Consider the following 20,328-nt stretch of genomic DNA (forward strand, 5'->3'; position numbering starts at 1 on the left):
AGGCTTGGGTTTGAACTATGTCGTTGATAGCACTGAGTTGCAGATAATGTACCTAGATGATTCGGAGAGCTACATCTGTCGTTTCTCATTCGACAAAGTGTTGTGATTTCCCTTCGACTAAGATTAATATTGTAAAACCCGTTTTTTTCTTTGGGGGGACTTTCGAAGTGAGGACATTGTTCAAAGCTTGATCTAGACAACGCTGCTGGCATGCAATCCAAACGTGATTCTTTAGTCTAGGAAGGAATTCTCTATATCCGAGATTTATGTAACTCGCATCTTCTAAACGAGCGGCGTTAGCAAAGCCGCGCCTGCCTTTTAGATTCCCTAAAGAAATCAGCTCTTGTTTAGTTTCCACTTTTGTGTTGACTGATCATGTTTGACATGATTGACTTCGGGCTAGAGTATTCAAAGAAAACTTCTGGATTCTTCCTGCCTCAGTTGAGGTGAAGGTCAAGGTCACGGTCAATGGTCAAGAATAAATTTTTTGGGCATTTAAACTCTATACACCTTAACGTACGATTTGCCATTGAATTAGAAATTAATAATAGCTTACCATTCTTAGATATTCTTATCAACAGAAAATCAGAACTAACATTTTGTCCGATAAAACTAAAATTCTTGCACGTAATCAATTCTTCTACCAGCGAAAAATCCGAGAGTCTACAGAAATCTATAAGCAACCTAATAATCTTAACCTCGACTCAGTCATCCGAGACGATGTTTATGCCCCTCATTTGGCTCCGTCCTCCTCAAACAATATATCAGCAACAGCTAGGCAAGGCAAAGATCGCGGGCGCCCGCGACGGCCGCACGGCAACGCCGCCGATTTATCGTAAACAATCGAAAACGGATGAACTTTAAACCCGTCACGACGAGTGCACGATGAGCGACACGTCCTCAAGCAGCGCCGCATCCACGCCGTAAGTCGCACCCCTCGTCCACGGGCTCGTTAGCGGACGGTCGTTATTTTTTTTAAACCGATTAGGGGCGCGCGGGCCGCGTTGCCGCGTCGCCCGCGACCACGGACCACGAAAACGGCCCGTCAATCGCACCCGTCGACGAAAGGTTGTTTCGCGATTGTTACGCAAGGCCGCGGGGGTGTGTGGGGGGGACGAGAACGCGTCCCGAACAATCGCTGTCGTCGACAGGTAAACACGTTTCGTTTCCGCCACGCTTAATCCGGCATTTGCAGCCGAACAAAAACGCGGGACGGGGAGTCAATTATATGCCGCCGTCCGGCGCAGCGCAATTTTAATTGATAAGCCGTCGTCTGACGCGAAAAAATTAATTAGCAACAAATCGGAGGCGGCCGATGGCCGGTCGTCAACGGCAACGTCTTGTTAGTCGGGGGACATCTGATGCAACCGGTTTTTTTTTCTCTCGCAAGACGCAGGTGTCGCGATCGGGTTGCTTTAATCTCGCGCCAAACCGTCCCGGGGGCTGGCGATTTCGATTATTAAGGGTGTCGGATGACGCCCGGCCGCCTTGGATACGGTTATGTAACGGTTTCGCGGCGGGGTCGGGGGGACGCGCGCTGATTGACCGTCGAACGCGCGCGCGCGGCGTTGCCGCCTCGCGCGTTTCGTCCCCGCGCGCGGGGAAAAACATCGCGGCGGCGGCGGCGTATCGACGCCGCCTTCGATCGGCGGTTTAAAAGGTGGCGGGCGGCCGCGCGGCCGAACATTCGAACGTCGCACGGCGCCGCGCCGCGATCGCGCCCCACCGACATGATCGTAGCGAGGAACCACGCCGCGGAGGTGCCGTACGCGCGGCTCCTCCAGGTGCCTCCCGACGGCGACGGCGACGAGTTCATCACGCTCGAGGAGCTGAAGCCGTCCGCGCACCACCACCACCAAGAGTACCAACCCACTTATTACGAGCTCACCACCGTCGCGGAGTAAGTGTCCACCCCACACCACCCCCGAGACCCGGTTTATTTATAGAGCGCGGATTATACGCGGGGTCTTCCGGAATCGATCTAATCCGCGCGTCGCGGCGGCCGCCGTCTTTTTTCGGCCCTTGAAACGACGCGTCTGTTGCAGGAACCCGTCTTCGTCGAACATGTGCTGTCCGGGCGTCGTCTCCGTCGCGGCGTCCCCGTGCACCTCGACGATGGAGGTGCCCGTGGTCGACAGCACGTTCAACCACCCCAGGAGGAAGCGGAAGCTGTCGTCTCAGTAAGTCGCATCTCCGCGCTCCCCACCCACCCCAAATTTCCCGTAGCGCCGAAGAAGTTTTCACACGTATACAGGGTGTCTCGTAAATAATAATACTGGTCTTTACTTTTTGGCGTCTATGGTTTTGCAATCAGTCTTATTTACGAGCTAAATCACAGTGTCGTAATTTTCAGTCGGTGGCTTTAAGGCACCCCTGCGGACTCTCACTGCCACGATATCGTTTATCTTTGTTCCGGAGATCATTTTCTTATAACGTAGTCGTAATTTTTAATAGTATATCCGATTCAGTAAAATCACATTCGATTAAATTCTTTCAAAAATATTTCATATTCAATGTTATTCTTTTTATTTTTACTTTTAATAACTATTGTTCCATATTACTATTACATTTATCTATTATACTATATTTAATTTATCGTCTCTTCTCTACTGTATATTTGTATATAACAATATACAATAATAAATGCAAATAATAATAATAATTATTATTCTAATCTAATACGGTTGCACACCCCAAATGGCGAAGTCTAGCCTAAGATCCCGATCTCAGCTACTCAACGTTAACCCCACATTACAATAATAATGAACCAACAAGCTATAATAATAATAAGAGTCTAAAAATGCATAATTAGTACAATACTAATTTCTTTAGGACAGACACTTTCGTAATTCCAATAAGTGGACATTAAATTTCTGTCTGTAATAGTATGTTATGCAACAAGTGCATTTGACTCACGAGAATTTGAGAAAGTTTGACTTCCTTAGGCATATCGAATGTGTACAATAGAGGTCCAAGAATTGATCCCTGTGGCACTCCCGAAGTAACTGATATACGGATATTAGTCCTAACGAACCGCTGCCTATTATTTAAATACGACTAGGAAAAAGATACAGATCAATCCGTGAGACCTAAGTGCTTTAGTTTGAATGCCTTTGAAAAGTCAGTAAGGCCAGTATCGTTGAAATATTTTAATCTAAATTTTTTATTATTATTTATTATTAAGCACAGGTAATAGGCTGCTGATTGACCTAAGATCACTTAAGGTTTTTTATTGTTTTTTGTGCCTTTTAACCGTCAAGTCGATTTATTTTTGACCAACATTTAACTAAATTTACCCAAATTTTGGCGAAGCTTCTGACCATCATGGCCCAATATCCCCTATTTATAATGTTATATACAATAATTATAATTATTTATTAAAAAAAAACCTTACTGATTAGTAACTATTTTTATATCGATTAAAAAAAGATTTTATTAGTATTTATGAAAGTTTTAGTCTAAATCCATAGAATGATACGAAAAATAACACTTTCGATAAACGCTCAAAACTGCTAACTAACCAAAGCTGCCAGCAATGTTGTCAGATTTGGCGATAATTCTCTTAGCCATTTACCGGCACACTTATATATTATATATTATTATACTTCATTTATATTATTATATTTGAACTCGTAGTTTTTCATTGCTACAAAAATAAATGGGGCGTTCCATTGAAAATAAACGTAATTACGACGTGTAAAGTAAAATTAATAAATCTGACAACGTCGCCGTTGGCATTTTTGAATTCCGCACGGTCAAGAACCCCCGCGTATTGGACCTGATCGTTTCAGCTTTGGCAGATTTGAATGTTCCGGTACTTTTTACCAATCCCGTATATAATACAGGATGTTTCGTTTGAAACCTGCAGGGAATTTTCTTCGCGTTTAAGGAGAAAACTTCACATGAACGTTTGTCCTAAACGTCTTAAAATGTTCAAAAATTAAATACATTTTTTTAATATCATATTTCAATGAAATTTGTATCATCAACTTAGTATACCACATTCTTTTTAAACTTCTCCTATTTTGGCAGATACTGATGGTACGCCACTGATTTCCCTTGAAATAAAAATTATTCTAGTTAAATAAGAACAAACGTTGTTCAGATTTTCACATAAATATATTTAAATGACAGCTGTTTCGGTAACACCGTGCAAAATATTTTGATAAAGACACGGTGTTTCCGAAACAGCTGTTATTTAAATATATTTATGTGAAAATCTGAACAACGTTTGTTCTTATTTAACTATTTTAAATGGATTTTCATCAAGTAAAAGCCACTTCAGTACAATTTTTAAAATATATTCTCACAACCTCCAAATATTTCTAAAGAAATTTCATTTCTCGATTTTTTGTTGTTGTTGTTTGGCGTGGAATTGTTGGAAATTACTTCTTAATTGGACGCCATAGCTGCACTCCTTGGAGTATCAATTGAATTAGATGGTATTTCTCTCCCCTCTCCCCTAGGTATCCGTTTTTTTTTCTATTGTAATAGCAACCTCTTTCTCTTTTCTTATTCTTCTCATGATCTCCTTGTTCGCCACTCTATCGGTCCATTTTACCCTTAGCATTCTACGGTATATCCATATCTCGAATCCCATTGGTTTTCTCATGTCCAATTTCTTCACCATAATACCGCCTTGAGAACACATAGCCTTTCCATAAGCGTTGTTCGCTATTCTGGTTTTGATTTTTACAGAACAGTCAACCATGGCCCCCTAGGTCTCCAGATTTAGTAGTTTGGACTGTTTCTTACGGGGATATCTATCTCCATGTTAAGAAAATTTTTAACCTGCACCACATTTGAGGAGGGGCATCGTCTTGCTGCCATATAATCAGCGCAGATATATTTGGGGGTAAATCTTTTATATATTGTTCTATTCGGTGCTCTAGGAGTTGCAAATAATGATTTCCAGTTAAATTTTGATTTATAAATATCGAACCCAAAATATGATACCACACCATACATTAATTGATTGGTAAAGTCTGTTCATAGATATAAGAATGTGACTAACTGATACGAATTAAGGAAAGACCGGGGCAAGCTGTAAGAATGAAATATGGCCGAACAGGTCCGTACTTTGCTTAGAATTTAATTATTTGGGGTTTTGTTAGGAAAGATAGTAAACAATATTTATTTATTTATGTTTGTATTTATGTTTAAATCTAAAATAAAATTCCAAATTATTTTTATTACCTACTTAAATTACTTAAAATTATTCACATAATATATCAGTATCACTATCGCTATCATCACCTGTTCTAATTATTATTTGTTCTATATTTATTTATTATTATTATTTAATTATTTGCAATATGGATATGCGATTGTTCTGCCTTTTCTATATGTTTAACAGAATTTGCCCAACTCTGTGGACTAACTAAACCAAAGAATATTCAACCATTGGATAATCCCATTCAAAAGCAATTGGTCACTTCCTTATATCTGTGAACAGACCATACCTTTTGGTTTTTATTTCGTGTATTTGTCTAGGATTATTCACCCATCAACGTTGTTTGCTAATATGTCAAACATAAACTATGTTTTCATTTGTCAGTCAAGGCACTCTTTGAAATTATTTTTCAAAAACGTGCGTAATCGGAATAAGATATTCTATTAAACGCATACATAATGTGCGGGGTGTTCTATTTAAAAAAATATTATGTAGGCTTATATGTCAGAAAACTGTGTTGTTTTTGTTTACGTCGATATCTCTAAAAACAAAAAAGTTACAGCCAATTAAAATGTTGACATATGTGACATATGCTCGTATGAAGTTTCCTTTTTAAAATGAACCCAAAAGTCATCCACTTAATTAATTACATTCAATTGGAAAACAACCTGTATATGCACTACGTCGCGGAGGCTCTCGCCGGAGATTGTCGTCGAATGACGCCGTGTTTACGGTACAATCAATGTTATGCAGCACATAACGGTACCGTTATGTTATGCGGAGTACCGTATAATACCAATGTTACTACTTTTACTTCGCGAAAAATCCATCATTTTCCGTTAATCGCCACGCGTCGCGTCTACGTCAATTTTTCGACGTGAACGCGACGCAAGCGATCGAAACGTCAGTTCTGTGCCTTGAATACTGTGTAAGAATATCAATCTTATCGTAGGTTACACTTTTAATCTAGCTTCCACAATTGAAACATGAGTTTAAGCTCATCAAAGGTGAATTTTATTACGTAAATGCGACATAGGCGATCGGAACGTCATTTTTATGTCTTGAATACCGCGTAGGCATATCATTCTTATCATAGATGAATGAAATATAGCTCCAAGGAGCACGTTATGATTTAAAAGCGGAAAAGGTGAATTTTGTGACCTTAATACGACGTAGGCGATCGAAACGTCTGTTTTTTGACTTGAACAATAGGTCATACTAGTAGATCACTGAAATATTGCTCAAACGAGCAATTATCACGAGTTTGACGATTTAAATTCGTATCTTGCGACGTAGATAGCTGAAAGGTAAATTTTACGACGTAAACGCGACGTAAGGGATCGAAACGTCAGCTTTTTGACTTGAACGCGACGTAAGTTATTTAAATGGGAACCTTGCGACGCGAACGACTTCCAGGCGACGCGATTGCGACGTGATAGCTGCGACGTGAATGTTACGACGCCAATGCGACGTGGGCGGTCGAAACGTAAGATTTATAACTTGAACGCCCCGTACGTAGGTCAATTTAGTCATAGACTTCAATTTGATGTTATCGCGCGTTTGGTGATTTAAATGCGAATCTTGCGACGCGAACTACTTCGAGGCGACGCGTTCGCGACGTAGACAGGCCAAACGTCAACGTTATCACCCGAACACGAAGTTTTTCGTAGGGAAATTTTACGACGTCAACGTGACGTCTCCAAGCCCGGATTTTCCGTCGCGTTTCCGCGCTCTGTCTGGAGAATAAGAAAAACGTTTATTCGACGATAAACGATCAGCGCGCGGCAGCCAATTTGGCGGCAATTGTTTCGCCGCCATTGTGGCAGCGCGCGTTTTTGTTTCGTCGCGTAATTATCGCGGGCGGCGGCGGCGAACACACGCGCGCGTTCGCGGGGCTTCGCGAAAACGTTTCGCTCTTCATCCCTATGGTAACATCAGGCGAGACAATCGGCAAGTTACGGGCAAGGAAACACATCCGTCTTGAACGGGTTTAATTGGGTCCTATTTGACGGCAAAGTTGCCTCAAAGGTGGGAATCCCGCGAGGGCGCCTCCTCCCGCTCCTCCACCTCCTCAAACTTAAATGGGATTCGAGCCGGGGATGTATAACGTGGGGGTGTTTTTCAGCGCCAGCGACCTCGACGACGACGACGCGAAGTCGACGAAGACCGACGAGAACAAGAAGTAAGTATAATAATAATAATATCGTTATTATCGCACATCGTCAAGTAGGTAAATATAGATCATGCAAATGAGGCAGAAAATTACATAAAAAAATTATATAATAGAAATATATGACAAAGCACAACAATACTGTGATGACAAACATTAAAAGGTAAAATAATCGTTTAAATTATAAAAAGAGTATTCTAACAGGAAAGCTTTAGTTTGGATTTAAAAGTGTTTACATTACTACTGCTCTTTAGCTGTGGGGACAGTCTATTGTAGACTCTAATATCGATGTTCGCAAAATATTTCTTAAAATTTCGTGTCTATTTTTTTTTATGGAGAAACAATCTTTGTTACGTGTATCATAGTCGTGGAAATCTCCGTTTCTTTGTAAGGTATTTTTATTTTTATATGCCAATAAACAAACTTCTATTATGTATATACACTCTAAAGGCAGTATTTTAAACTCCCCTGCACGAACTATCCAGCAATACACCACAGGACATTTTTTTAGTATTTGATATATATATACGAAGGCAGCGCCAAAATTTCCCGGCCTGAATATGAAAGGAACAAAGTTAAGTATTACATCTCTTTATTAACAACTAAATCCCTTTAAAAAATACTCTTTTGGTTTGTCTGCGAAATGAGCTTAAACAGCCTCTTTTAACTCACCTTCGTCGTTAAACCGCCGTCCACGTAAGTCCTAATATCCAAACAAATATTAGTCGCTGGGGGCCATATCTGGACTATAGGGAGGATGATTTATCTGTTGAAACCCATATGGGAAAGACGCACGCCTCTGCTTAGTTTTCCTTGACGTTTTACACGTATGCAGTCTTGCAATTTATGTAATAATGTTGCGTAATATTTACAATTGACAGTGGTATTAGTTTCTTTAAAATCTATCAAAAGAATTCCTTCGCAATCCCAAAAGATCGTGGCCATCACCTTTTTAGTTGATTGGCAGACTCTGAATTTTCTTGGAGGTGCTTCATCCTTACGACGCCACTCCATTGATTATTTTTTCGATAAAGAGTCATAATAGAGAACCATAGTTTCATCTCCCGTCACAATAGTTTCTATCACAAGCTTCGGTTCCGACCCACAGAGTTCCAAAAAAGACCGCGCACACTCGACACGGCGTTGTTTTTGAATAGACGAAAGGTTTTTAGGAACCCATCTTGCACTAACCTTATATATACCAAAATGACACGGCTTGTTTAAAATGCTGTCAATAAAAAACGATTTGACGCGAGACTTCAATTTTTTTTTCGCAGCCTACTAAGATATATATTTAAAAGAAGACGAAGTTTTATCGTGATACTGGAGCTGCATCTATGTCAGGCCGGGAAATGTTTTCGCTAATCTCGTATTAGTTAGCACCTAAAATTATTAAAGAAAGGCTGGTTGGTTAGTTAGATGGGGCAGGAGTCGATTGGTCGACCAGTGGAGGTCATAGCGGAAGATATTCTACTCTTGCCTGAAGGATACAACCGCCATGCAACAAACAAGGAACGTGATATATGGTCTGAAATGTGAATGTGATGTACTATATATAGGGCAGACGGCGGAAAAATAAAAAAAAAAGAATAATAGTACACAAAAGTGACAACAAACATAAGCCCAAAACCAAACCAGCCTTAGTTCACACGTCAATGGTACTAACCATTAAATTGTATCTAACGATCGAGTTGTTTTTGTAACCGAAAAGAACACCTTTAAAAGGAAACCCCTGGAGATGTGTTACATTAATCTCTGTGATAATTGCATCAATCATAGCAAAGATGTGGACGATCTTAGTAGTATTTATACTTATTTATTGCATCAAAAATATAAAAAAAACCATCACCCCTGATAATTTCAGGATAGTGGCCCTGTAATGTTGTTTTTTGCCATTCACTTTCATAATCTTTTTAAAATTCTCATTCGTATTGTAACCACTATGTTTTGTTAACTGTGCCCTAAGTTCCACCGTATTTTCCCTGTAGTCGATTCTTTCCTTCATAATTTATTCTTTGGTATGTAAAGCCTGTGGTGATTCTCTGGTTCCGTAGCTCGGACAGCCGTAATGCTAACCAATGGTTGCTGGTCATTTAAACTGTGGTTTTCTATTTTAAGATGTCGGCATAATTTGTTTTTCTTTTTTAAGTCGGACTGTTTTGAGTAATTGTTGTTAGTGCCGTTGTGTGTAATACAATCCCGACGTCTTTTTGATCGCTTTTAAATCCATTTTATGATATTGATGTTCATTCACGAGCGTGCGTTGTAGTTTTTATTTTTAAATTGTTAACCTGAGAATGGCTGCCACGTTTTCGTCGCTTTTGTTGGTCTGTTCATAGATATAAGAAAGTGACTAACTTGTACGAATTAAGGAAAGACCCTGGCAAGCTGTAAGAATGAAATATGGCCGAACAGGTCCGTACTTTGCTTAGAATTTAATTATTTGGGGTTTTGATAGGAAAGATACTAAACAATATTTATTAATTTTTCTATGTATTTATGTTTAAATCTAAAATAAAATTACAAATTATTTTTATTACCTAATTAAATTACTTAAAATTATTCACATAATATATCACTATCGCTGTCATCGCCTGTTCTAATTATTATTTGTTTTATATTATTTGCAATATGGATATACGTTTGTTCTGCTTTTTCTATATATTTAACAGAATTTGCCTAACTTTGTGGAGGGATGTTAAAAACTTCGGTTTCTATAGGTTTGAGGACATTGGAGTTAACACGGGGAAAAACATTGTTACGACGAATGGCAGATTTCAGTTGGTGCCAAACATGTTCAATGGGATTAAATATACAGTGGTGAGCCGGAAGCTTAAAAACTGTATGCCCTAGATTTTTTGCATAATCACAGACGTATTCCTTTTGTAGGTTCAAGCTTTGTAGAATTTCAATTAATTGCTTTTGGGTATAATCTTCGTGAAAATAAATGTCGTTATTATACATGTAGTTTTGGATTGTTGCTTTTGTGTCACATGAGGAAAGGGTTTTAGTCAACTGTGATAACTTGCATTGTCCATTACAATGACGCTATTAGGAGGAATGTTTGGAACTAGTTTGTTTTTAAACCAACTTTCAAATAAATCAGCGGTGGTGTCTTCGTGGTAATATAGAGAAGAATCTTTAATATTTTTCGCAGACAGAGAAAGTCCATTTGGAATCCAACCATCCAGCCAGCCAGCATGCAAAATAGTTATTCTTTTACCTCTTTTTGATGGCGCGTTTGTTTTACACTTATCAGTTGAGTCAACCCAGTTGTCTCAACCAGGTTTCATCCAAGTAAATAATTTTCCTTTGTTGTTCTCTGTAAATCTTAATTTTTTCTAGATATTCCAGTCGCCATTTCCGAATTCTAAAACATTCCATTAAAACTTGCCTTTGTCAATTTTTTTAAATCTAAAACCCATGTGTTGAATACACTTCCATAAGGTAGTTCTGCTACATTTAACACCGGTTTCATTTTTTTCAAGCCTCCTAATTAAGATATCTAATGTAGACACTATTTGTTCCTCGTATAACTGGTAAATTTAACGCCGTATTATATCTTGATCACTTTCATCTACACTCGAGAAAATGTCAGCATCGCTTCTTTTTTTCCTCGTTGAAATGGGATTATTCACAATTTTCCATACAATTGATGTTGGAGTTTTCGTCAATATGGCCGTTTCTTCTAAAGATCCTTGCTTGCTGGCACCACGTTTAATGAGAGTCAAATAAACATTGCTTATAACTTCCTTAGTCTCAATAGAATAGTGTTTTCTACATTTGGGCGGGAGTATCTCGATTCAACACACGCTGTATTACACACGAAATAAGAATGATTACTAATAAACTTAAACTAAGTAGTATACCAAACCAAAGAATATTAAACACAGGTAGGTATTAAATTATTTTCTATTAAGGACCACAATTTTACGTGAATGTAAATTCCGAAACTTTAGGTAATGATCTTGTTGCATTGTATGTTAATGACCACCTTTGGATAATCCCGTTCAAAAACAATTGGTCACTTTCTTATATCTATGAACAGACCATATCAAACTCAAAAAATGAAATTGAATCGTATCGATTGTACCCAGCTTTGCGAGATTGAATATAATACGAAGGCCACCTTATATATTTCGGTATTTGTAATAAAAAACTATAAGCTACCAACAAAAATGACTTTATTATTATTAATATTCACCCACATGATTTGCATTCGGTGAAACCAATCATCGAAAGCACTTTTTCCACATCGAGTCGGGTACTCTCAAAACGCATCAATCGCTTTTTCTGTTGGCAAGAATCATTGCTCACGTAATTTATTCTTAATGTAAGGGAATAAAAAGAAGTCATTAGGTGCTAAATCAGGACTATATGGTGGATGGCTCATCATACCAACGTTTTTAATGCTCGAAAAGTTCTTCGTTTGCACTGATCGTCGTGGATCAACTTTTGTGGGCTTTGTCTCATTCTGAAAGACCCACGCAGTCGACTGCTGCTTACTTTTAGGCCCATATCCATGATTCTTCACCTGTCAACATATCTCTTTCGCCAAAATTTAACTGAGTAAATCTAACCTCAAATGTCAAACTTGCCTATGAAAATGTTGTTTAAGAAAATGCCGAAATGTAAAGGCAGCCCTCCTAAGACTTAATTATCACTTAAGCAGTACTTTGTTAAAAAACCATATTGTACACGACCGGATGTTTTTTTTTTAATTGTATTATTTAACTGTATGTGAAGTTAATAAATATCCATCCATCTATCTATTCGGTAAGACGTGATTTTTATACAAAAACTTTCGGCACCATTAATATGAAGTTGTTTGAAAGGGTTTTTAACGGTCTTCCAGAATCTTCTTCATTCAATGAGAATCGGCAACAATTATGGCGAATTCCTCTCTATTTTGTGCTCTCCTTCATGCGTGTGAGTCCAAACCAGTCCAGTCTCTTATGTTCTTCAACCAAGAACATTATCGCCATTTAATCACAATTTAACAAATTAAAAATAATAATAGGTTATCAGATTACTAAATTTCGTACCATTCAAACAAAATATTTAGTAGTTGCCATTTTGCCGGTTTTGCTATTCTTGTCTCTGTTTAACTGTGTACGCACAACGGAATTAACACAATTTTAAAATCTTATGTTGTTTACTTAACTTTTACAATTGATCATTACAATTAATCATCATTAGAGACAAAAACAGACTGGTCTGTGTTGAGTACCAATTTATTTTGATAGAGCCAGGAGTATATAATATCCAGAGTTGTTGAAAGTTCGGGCCATGATTTGGCTTTCATTGGTGCTGCAGTATCATCATTTATATATAAGATGAACAATATTGGTCCAAGTATTGAGCCCTGAGGCACTCCAACATTTGTTTTAACTTGCTGACTTTTAGTACCATTTACCCTTACAACTTGGCGTCTATCTTTCAGATTGCTATCAATTTACACCCCTTATTCCCATATTCTGCAATTTGGACACTAGTATAACGTGATCATCAAAAGCCTTTGTCACAAATGCTGGTAGCATTATCTGTGCCTTTCTTCTTGAGGAAACCAAATTGCCTTAAACTTAATATGTTGTGCTTATTAAGGAAGTTGTATAATCTGACAAAAATATTTTTTTTAAAAAATCCTAGCCAGATTTGGAATTAACACAATCGGATGATAGTTGTTCACCGAATTTCTCTGACCTTGCTTATAAACTGGACCAATTACAGCTGTCTTGAATTGATATGGACAAGTACCTTCCGCCATGGTATTATTTATTATGGGGGTTATGAACGGAGCAGCTGACTTAATTATGATAAACTTCTGTCTCATTTGTTGGTGCTAGAAACATTGTATTCGGGTTATATGGTATATCTGGTATTTGATGGTGTATTATTGGAGGAGTCACACTTTCATTCAGTTTACATAAATAGTTTGCCTTTTCAAGATCATTGCCATTCGGTTTTTTACTTATTAATATTTCATTTATTTGCCTGTTTTTCATGCTACGATCTAGTTTACTATTTACATGTTGCCACATTTTTTTGGAGTCACCGTGCGGTAAAATATCCGAAAACATCCGATCGCTCCCAAACCGGTGCGGTAAAATCCCGGAAATGTCCGAAGTGGCTCGGATCCGTCGGAAACGAAGCTGACGTGGTAAAGTGAAGCATCTCGCACCCTGGATAATTTTAAAATCTTGGGAGTGTAGTGTAGACACATGTACGCTTCGTTCCTCTGGTCTCTACACTTCTGCAGAAGCACTGACAGTGCAAACGAGGCTTCTCTAGTTCCTAGTCCATCGCGAAACCAGATTCGTCGTTCGCTTGAATCTTGTTCACATTTTCCAGAATAGTTGATAAATACACGGCGTGCCATTTAAAAAAGTGACATTTCCGTTATTTTCCTTTGCACCGGTAAAATCGAACACAAAACTCCTGCACCGAGAAATTCGTAAACTGCAGCCCTCTGCCGTCATAAACATTTAATGGAAGTCACGTTTTGAAAAAAACTTAACGGAAACAATTAATAATCCAATAATATACGGGTTGAATATATCAAAGTTGATGCTACTTTTTCGAAGAACCGGCAACATCGCTGAAAATCTTTTCAGGACGGTCCAATGTCACTGGCTACGAGTCTCCCAAAAACTAAGAAATTAATAATCTAGATGGCGCTTTTGTACTCGCCAACGAATTGTGTCTAATTTCACCTGTTGTTACTTCACTGGACGTCCCGTATAAGGCTTAACGGTAACTGTCTGGGCGTGGTCTTTGGTGTGGCAGCAGCAACCTTCTCGCAAATATGTAAATATTATAAATAAAAGCTCCTCTAACGGAGCCCCGATTTGCATCGGCGCAAGGCGAAGAACCAGTCACCATTAGATTTCCCACCAGCGTTACATGTTCGCGTAATAATAACAGTAAAGAGATGAAAAAAGTGTTGATTGAAAAAAGGAATAAAATTTCATTAAGAAACGGTTGTTATATTATGGTCGGATTATGGGGAACTATCAGAAGTGCGAAATAGTTTTAAACCAAACAGATTGATTTAAGAGAATATTTTTAAAATAGAAATTAAAAATTGTAAAAATTTTCAATATTGTTTTTATTATTAAATAACGTAGGGAACCATCAGAAGTGCGAAAAAACATTACACGAAACAAATTAGAATAGGAAGCAAACATTTTTTGTGCCTCCGACTTACAATCTAGTACAGTAGCTTCTTCCGATATCACGCGGAATGCAGAATACCAGCAGCTCATACATCAAGACAAAACAAGCAAAGAACTCGTGGTGATTTACTGTCCATAAGTTAACAACACTTTCGTGAACTGGTTTGAAGAAGAAAATATTCGATATGACGATACCTTCATTATCTGGAACCACGACGAAGGGGGGCTTGAACTTTCCTATCCCATGTCAATAGACGAAGCCATCAGTATACAGAAATCACACTGGGCACCAAATGTAGTTTGTAGGTCACAATGACGCCAGATTATTATGCTCTTGATAACATAAAGACTCTTGGGGTCCAACCATACAGTTTTGACAACTCTATCCCAGCGTTCACGGCCGAACCCTTGGTGCGCTTTCTAAATACCATCGACTTATCGACGATGTTTATTTATAATAATTTTTCTTGTCATTAATAAATATCGCCCGCCGCTTACGCGTGCAACTGGGTCGAAAAAATCCGCGTCGCTTTAGAGGCCGACCGGCAGACAAATTATACGGGGTCGTTCTAGGCAAAACCACAGCGAGATCGAGAAACGCAGACGGGACAAAATGAACACCTACATCACCGAGCTGTCAGCGATGATCCCCATGTGCCACGCGATGTCCAGGAAGCTGGACAAGCTCACCGTGCTCAGGATGGCCGTGCAGCACCTCAAAACTATAAGGGGGGCGGTCCATTCGTACACCGAGGGCCATTACAAGCCGTCCTTCCTTTCCGACCAGGAGCTGAAGCACCTGATCCTGCAGGTGCGCTTGTCTCGATTCCGCTGCTCTTCGGAGAAGACGTTCTCGATTTTCCAGGTGGCTGACGGGTTTTTGTTCGTCGTCGGGTGCGACAGGGGCAGGCTGCTCTACGTGTCCGAGTCGGTGTCGAAAGTGCTCAGCTACACGCAAGGCGAGCTGCTCGGTCAGAGCCTCTTCGACGTGTTGCATCCGAAAGACGTGGCCAAGGTCAAGGAACAACTCTCCGCGTCCGATATGAGCCCCAGGGAACGTCTGATCGACGCCAAGAGTGAGTTAAATCGCGCAAAATACCGGTGACTTTATTTTATCCCGCATAACCTCGCAGCAATGCTCCCGGTGAAGACCGATCTTCCTCAGGGCGCGTCGAGACTGTCTCCTGGCGCGCGGAGGTCGTTCTTTTGCCGGATGAAGTGCAAAATCGCGTCGCACATCAAGGAGGAAGCCGATACGACGACCGGATATCACCGAAAAAAGTCCAAACTCAACTCCGGTACGGTATTAGCAATTTGGTCCTTCGAGCCGGATGCGTCCAGAACGCCGCATGTTTCCAGATAAGAAGTACACCGTGATCCAGTGTACCGGCTACCTGAAGTCGTGGGCGACGACGAAGATGGGCCTCGACGATCGCGAGGAGTCCGAGACTGACTCCAGCAGTCTGTCGTGTTTGGTGGCCATCGGCAGGGTGCTGCCGCCGCCGGCCGTGCCGCTTCGAGGCGGCGCGACGAACGTCAGGCCGATTCAGTTCGTGTCGCGTCACACCCTCGACGGCAAGTTTTTGTTCGTCGACCAGAGGGCGACCTTGGTGCTCGGTTTCCTGCCCCAGGAGCTGCTCGGCACCAGCATGTACGAGTATTACCACCACGACGACATGGACGCGATGGCTTCCCGCCATAAGATGGCGCTGCAAGCGACCGCACACTTGGTCACCGGTCCGTACCGGTTCCGGACGAAAGATGGCGCCTTCGTCAGGCTGCAGAGCGAATGGAGGGCGTTCAAGAACCCGTGGACCAAGGAGTTCGAGTACCTCATCTCGAAGAACAGCCTAGTCATGTGAGCGTGTCTCCTTCTTCTCTTGCTCACGGAGTAAAAGTGTGTGTTTTTTTTTGCAGGAACGACTCGTTCGCTCCGCACACGAGCCTCGAGAAGGCGTGTCCGCAAGAAAACGACGACTTCTTCGCTAGCGGTGAGTCTTCTTCTTATTCAAGTGCCTATTCGTTTCGAATATTAGCGATCATTCTGGCTCATCTGAATAATTCAGAGGTTGTTTTGGAAAACCGTGATCTTAAATTCTTCAACCATGATATTCTTCGTCTTCAAGGTCCTCCTTTACCGTAAACTTTGCCTTGGAGTATTTCTTTGAGAAGGTGGTATTTGCTGTCTTTTCGCATTATATGGCCTAGGTGCTCAAGTTTTCTTCTCCTCCGTCTCCTTGTTCTTTCTCCCCAGCACTGACTCATTTGATACCATGTTCACCCATGAGATCTGCACACTGTACCTTATAAAACGCTTTCACATAATCGATAAAGCATATACGTCAACATCTCTTCGGATGTTTCCTGTGTTACGGATATCGTTAAAAATGTTCGTTAGTATTTCTACAGATTGTGACTATATAGTTATCTTTGTGTTAGTCTGCTGAGTTGTTGTTATTTTGTAATGTCGTTCTTGTGTTTTCTGGTCTTTCATGTCTTTTTCTGTTATCCAAGATTTTCTGTTGTCATTGTCGTTATTGAGTAGTTCTTTTTTTTTATTCGGATCGTTAAAAACTTCCTTTACCTGGGTGCACTTAGTTTAGTTCTGTGGTCTTCTATTACTGGGTTGTGATCGGTTTGTATATCGGCGCCCGGATATGTGTTCACACTGGTAAAACTATTTCTGTGTCTGTGATTTACCAGGATGTAATCGATCTGATTTCTTATGATGACGTCCTTTATCCGTCCGTTATCTCTTGGTGGTAATTTATAGAGTGTGTTTACTATAACTAGGTTGTGTGTGCAGTGGTTTCTCCTCGCCTTCCACATCTCAATGCCGTTGATCTTTACAGTGATTCTTCAGCATTTGAGGTCAATTTCTCCATGGTTCCTTCACCCGGTTGACCATTAGGTGGGGGACTACTTATCCCGGTAGTCATTCGGTCGCCATATATTCGTTAGTTAGTAGACAGGTTGTACCGTACAATTACAATTGTAGCTCGTGTAGGTGAGGTTGGCATTTGGTCGCGTTTGTCCCCCGCCCACTTGCGAGACACGCGTTCGTTTCAGGCGGCGGCAAAGACATCCACCGGATAATCAACACCCACGTGGAGGCTAGCAAGATAGGACGGGAGATCGCCGAGCAGGTCCTGGACTCGCAGAGGGGCGTGGCCAGCAGTCCGGACGCCGTCTCGTCGTTCGACGTTTCGGCCGAGCCTCGCGATTCCTTCCTCAGGCAGCAGCCCCAGTTCGGGTACCAGCAAACGTACGGCGGCACCAGCAGCGACAGCAGCGCCGCCCCCTCATTGGTTTCGCCTGACGCCGGTAAGTTTTTTCCCGAAATCCTCCCCTCCTTACATCCTCGATTAGGAGTTTACGTGCAAACCATTCGTGTACGAGAGCTACCTTTTACATTTTGGGGATTTGTAATAAAAAACTATAAGCTCCCAACAAATATGACTCTATTGTTTCTCAAAACTGCAGATGACTACTTAAAAACCCACTTTCTTGGATTGACAGCAGGTTTTCCTTCCTCATTTCAAACAGATTCCAGTCGAAATCGGCTTTTCCAACACATATCGTACCTAAAACCGTATCAAAACTGCAAATATCATTTTTTGATATAAACACTTACCTTTTCGTGTTAATATCTTTCAATCGGTGTCTTCGGGCTTTATAGTAACTAGAACCGTAATAAACCATTAGATATCGACGTAAAACCAGCTTTCTGCGATGTCATGGCCAACTACATAGGTAAATATTTTTATATTTCTTTGTTGTTTTGATGCCAGATGAAACGAGCATTTAAAGAGGAACAGTTTTAACTAAACTTTATGGACCGAATTAACGAACTAACCAAGGATTCCAAAAATGTCGAAATATAGAGGGTGTTCCATTTATAATAACAAAGTTGGTGTCGGGGGGACACCTTGTATCAACAAAATTATCGTGTTTTTAATCTTCGTACCTCCGTATAGTGGAAAGTTAAAGTCTGTTCATAGATATAAGAAAGTGTCTAACTGATACGAATTAAGGAAAGACCCGGGCAAGCTGTAAGAATAAAATATGGCCGAACAGGTCCGTACTTTGCTTAGAATTTAATTATTTGGGGTCTTGTTAGGAAAGATACTAAACAATATTTATTTATTTATCTTTGTATTTATGTTTAAATCTGAAATGAAGTTTCAAATTATTTTTATTACCTACTTAAATTACTCAAAATTAATTACGTAATATATCAGTATCACTATCGCTATCATCGCCTGTTCTAATTATTATTTGTTCTATATTATTTGCAATATGGATATACGAGTGTTCTGCTTTTTCTATATGTGTAACAGAATTTGCCCAACTTTTTGGAGGGATGTTAAAAACTTCGGTTTCTATAAGTTTGAGGACATTGGAGTTAACACGGGGAAAAACATTGTTACGACGAATGGCAGATTTCAGTTGGTGCCAAACATGTTCAATGGGATTAAATATACAGTGGTAAGGTGGAAGCCTTAAAACTGTATGCCTTAGATTTTTTGCATAATTATCTCATCTCCTTTTGTAGCTTTGTAGAACCTCAATTAATTGCTTTTTGGTATAATCTTCGTAAAAATAAATGTTGTTATTATACAAGTAATTTTGGATTGTTGCTTTTGTGTCATATGAGGAAGGGGTTTTAGTCAACGGTCTACTGTGATGATTGTCCATTACAATGACGCTATTAGGAGGAATGTTTGGAACTAGTTTGTCTTTAAACCAACTTTCAAATAAATCAGCGGTGGTGTCTTCATGGTAATCCAGAGAAGAATCTTTAATATTTTTCGCAAACAGAGAAAGTCCATTTGGAATCCAACCATCTTTAGAGCCAGCATGCAAAATAGTTATTCTTTTACCTCTTTTTGATGGCTCGTTTGTTTTACACTTATCAGTTGAATCAACCCAACCCTTTTCCGGGGTATCATAAGTCTCGAACCGGGTATCAACCAAGGAAATAATTGGCCTTTGTTTTTCTCTGTAAATCCTAATTTTTTCTAGATATTCCAGTCGCCCTTTCCGAGTTCTAAAATATTCCATTAAAACTTGCCTTTTGTCAATTTTTTTAAATATAAAACCCGTGTGTTGAATACACTTCCATAAGGTCCTTCTGCCACATTTAACACCGGTTTCACCTTTTTCAAGCCGCCTAATTAAGATATCTAATGTAGGCACGCTTTGTTCCTCGTATAACTGGTAAATTTTACGCCGTATTATATCTAGATCACTTCCATCTACACTCGAGAACATGTCAGCATCGCTTCTTTTTTTCCTCGCTGAAACGGGATTATTCACAATTTTCCATACAGTTGATGTTGGAATTTTCATCAATGTGGCCGTTTCTTCTAAAGATGCTTGCTCGCTGGCACCACGTTCAACGAGAGTCAAATAAATATTTTTATATCTATAAACAGACCATACCAATAGAATTTTACTGGCTGTGTCGTTTTGTCGTATGTGCGCCCGTCGGAACGTATTGCAGCGCCTCCATTCGGTTGCAGGCGACTCCGGTCCCGACCCTAACGGCATCATCAGGATCATGGAGGACGCGGTGCGGGAGTCGGCTGCGCCCTCTGGCGACGGCAACGACGAGGCCGCGATGGCCGTCATCATGAGCCTGCTGGAGGCGGACGCGGGGCTCGGCGGCCCCGTCGACTTCTCCGGCCTCCCGTGGCCCCTCCCTTGACCCAGCCCCGCCATATTTATTGACCTTATATCCGTTTAAGTGTATTTATTTCGTAGCGTAGCTCCAATAAACGTAGTAACCGGATTGGAGTTTTTTTTGA

The 20,328-nt window shown here is 40.3% G+C and overlaps 1 protein-coding gene across 4 annotated transcripts; it reads left to right on the forward strand.

Annotated features, from left to right (window-relative positions):
• Positions 1 to 864: 864 nt before the first annotated feature.
• Positions 865 to 20,306, forward strand: LOC132707425 (protein cycle). 4 transcript variants are annotated; one of them, XM_060679277.1, is made up of 10 exons: positions 865 to 923; positions 2,046 to 2,180; positions 7,299 to 7,355; positions 15,092 to 15,329; positions 15,384 to 15,594; positions 15,652 to 15,816; positions 15,878 to 16,376; positions 16,436 to 16,509; positions 17,588 to 17,842; positions 20,044 to 20,306. In XM_060679277.1, exons 1-10 carry the CDS (start codon positions 886 to 888, stop codon positions 20,226 to 20,228), a joined length of 1,857 nt encoding a protein of 618 aa, XP_060535260.1. In that variant the 5' UTR covers positions 865 to 885; the 3' UTR covers positions 20,229 to 20,306. The 4 variants fall into 4 exon arrangements, with proteins under 4 accessions (XP_060535260.1, XP_060535261.1, XP_060535262.1 ...); XM_060679278.1 differs by lacking the exon at positions 865 to 923 and adding an exon at positions 948 to 1,151; XM_060679276.1 differs by lacking the exon at positions 865 to 923 and adding an exon at positions 1,198 to 1,900.
• Positions 20,307 to 20,328: the final 22 nt, after the last annotated feature.

Source organism: Cylas formicarius, unplaced genomic scaffold (assembly GCF_029955315.1).
Source record: "Cylas formicarius isolate icCylForm1 unplaced genomic scaffold, icCylForm1.1 PGA_scaffold_9__14_contigs__length_23061073, whole genome shotgun sequence".
NCBI classification, from domain to species: domain Eukaryota; kingdom Metazoa; phylum Arthropoda; class Insecta; order Coleoptera; family Brentidae; genus Cylas; species Cylas formicarius.

Excerpts from the sequence above, each read along its gene's own strand:
- LOC132707425 (XM_060679276.1), top strand. The coding sequence starts at position 1,731 with ATGATCGTAGCGAGGAACCACGCCGCGGAGGTGCCGTACGCGCGGCTC. Across the intron at positions 1,901-2,045 it reads GAGCTCACCACCGTCGCGGA|GAACCCGTCTTCGTCGAACA; the intron begins GTAAGTGTCCAC and ends CGTCTGTTGCAG. Across the intron at positions 16,377-16,435 it reads TCGAAGAACAGCCTAGTCAT|GAACGACTCGTTCGCTCCGC; the intron begins GTGAGCGTGTCT and ends TTTTTTTTGCAG.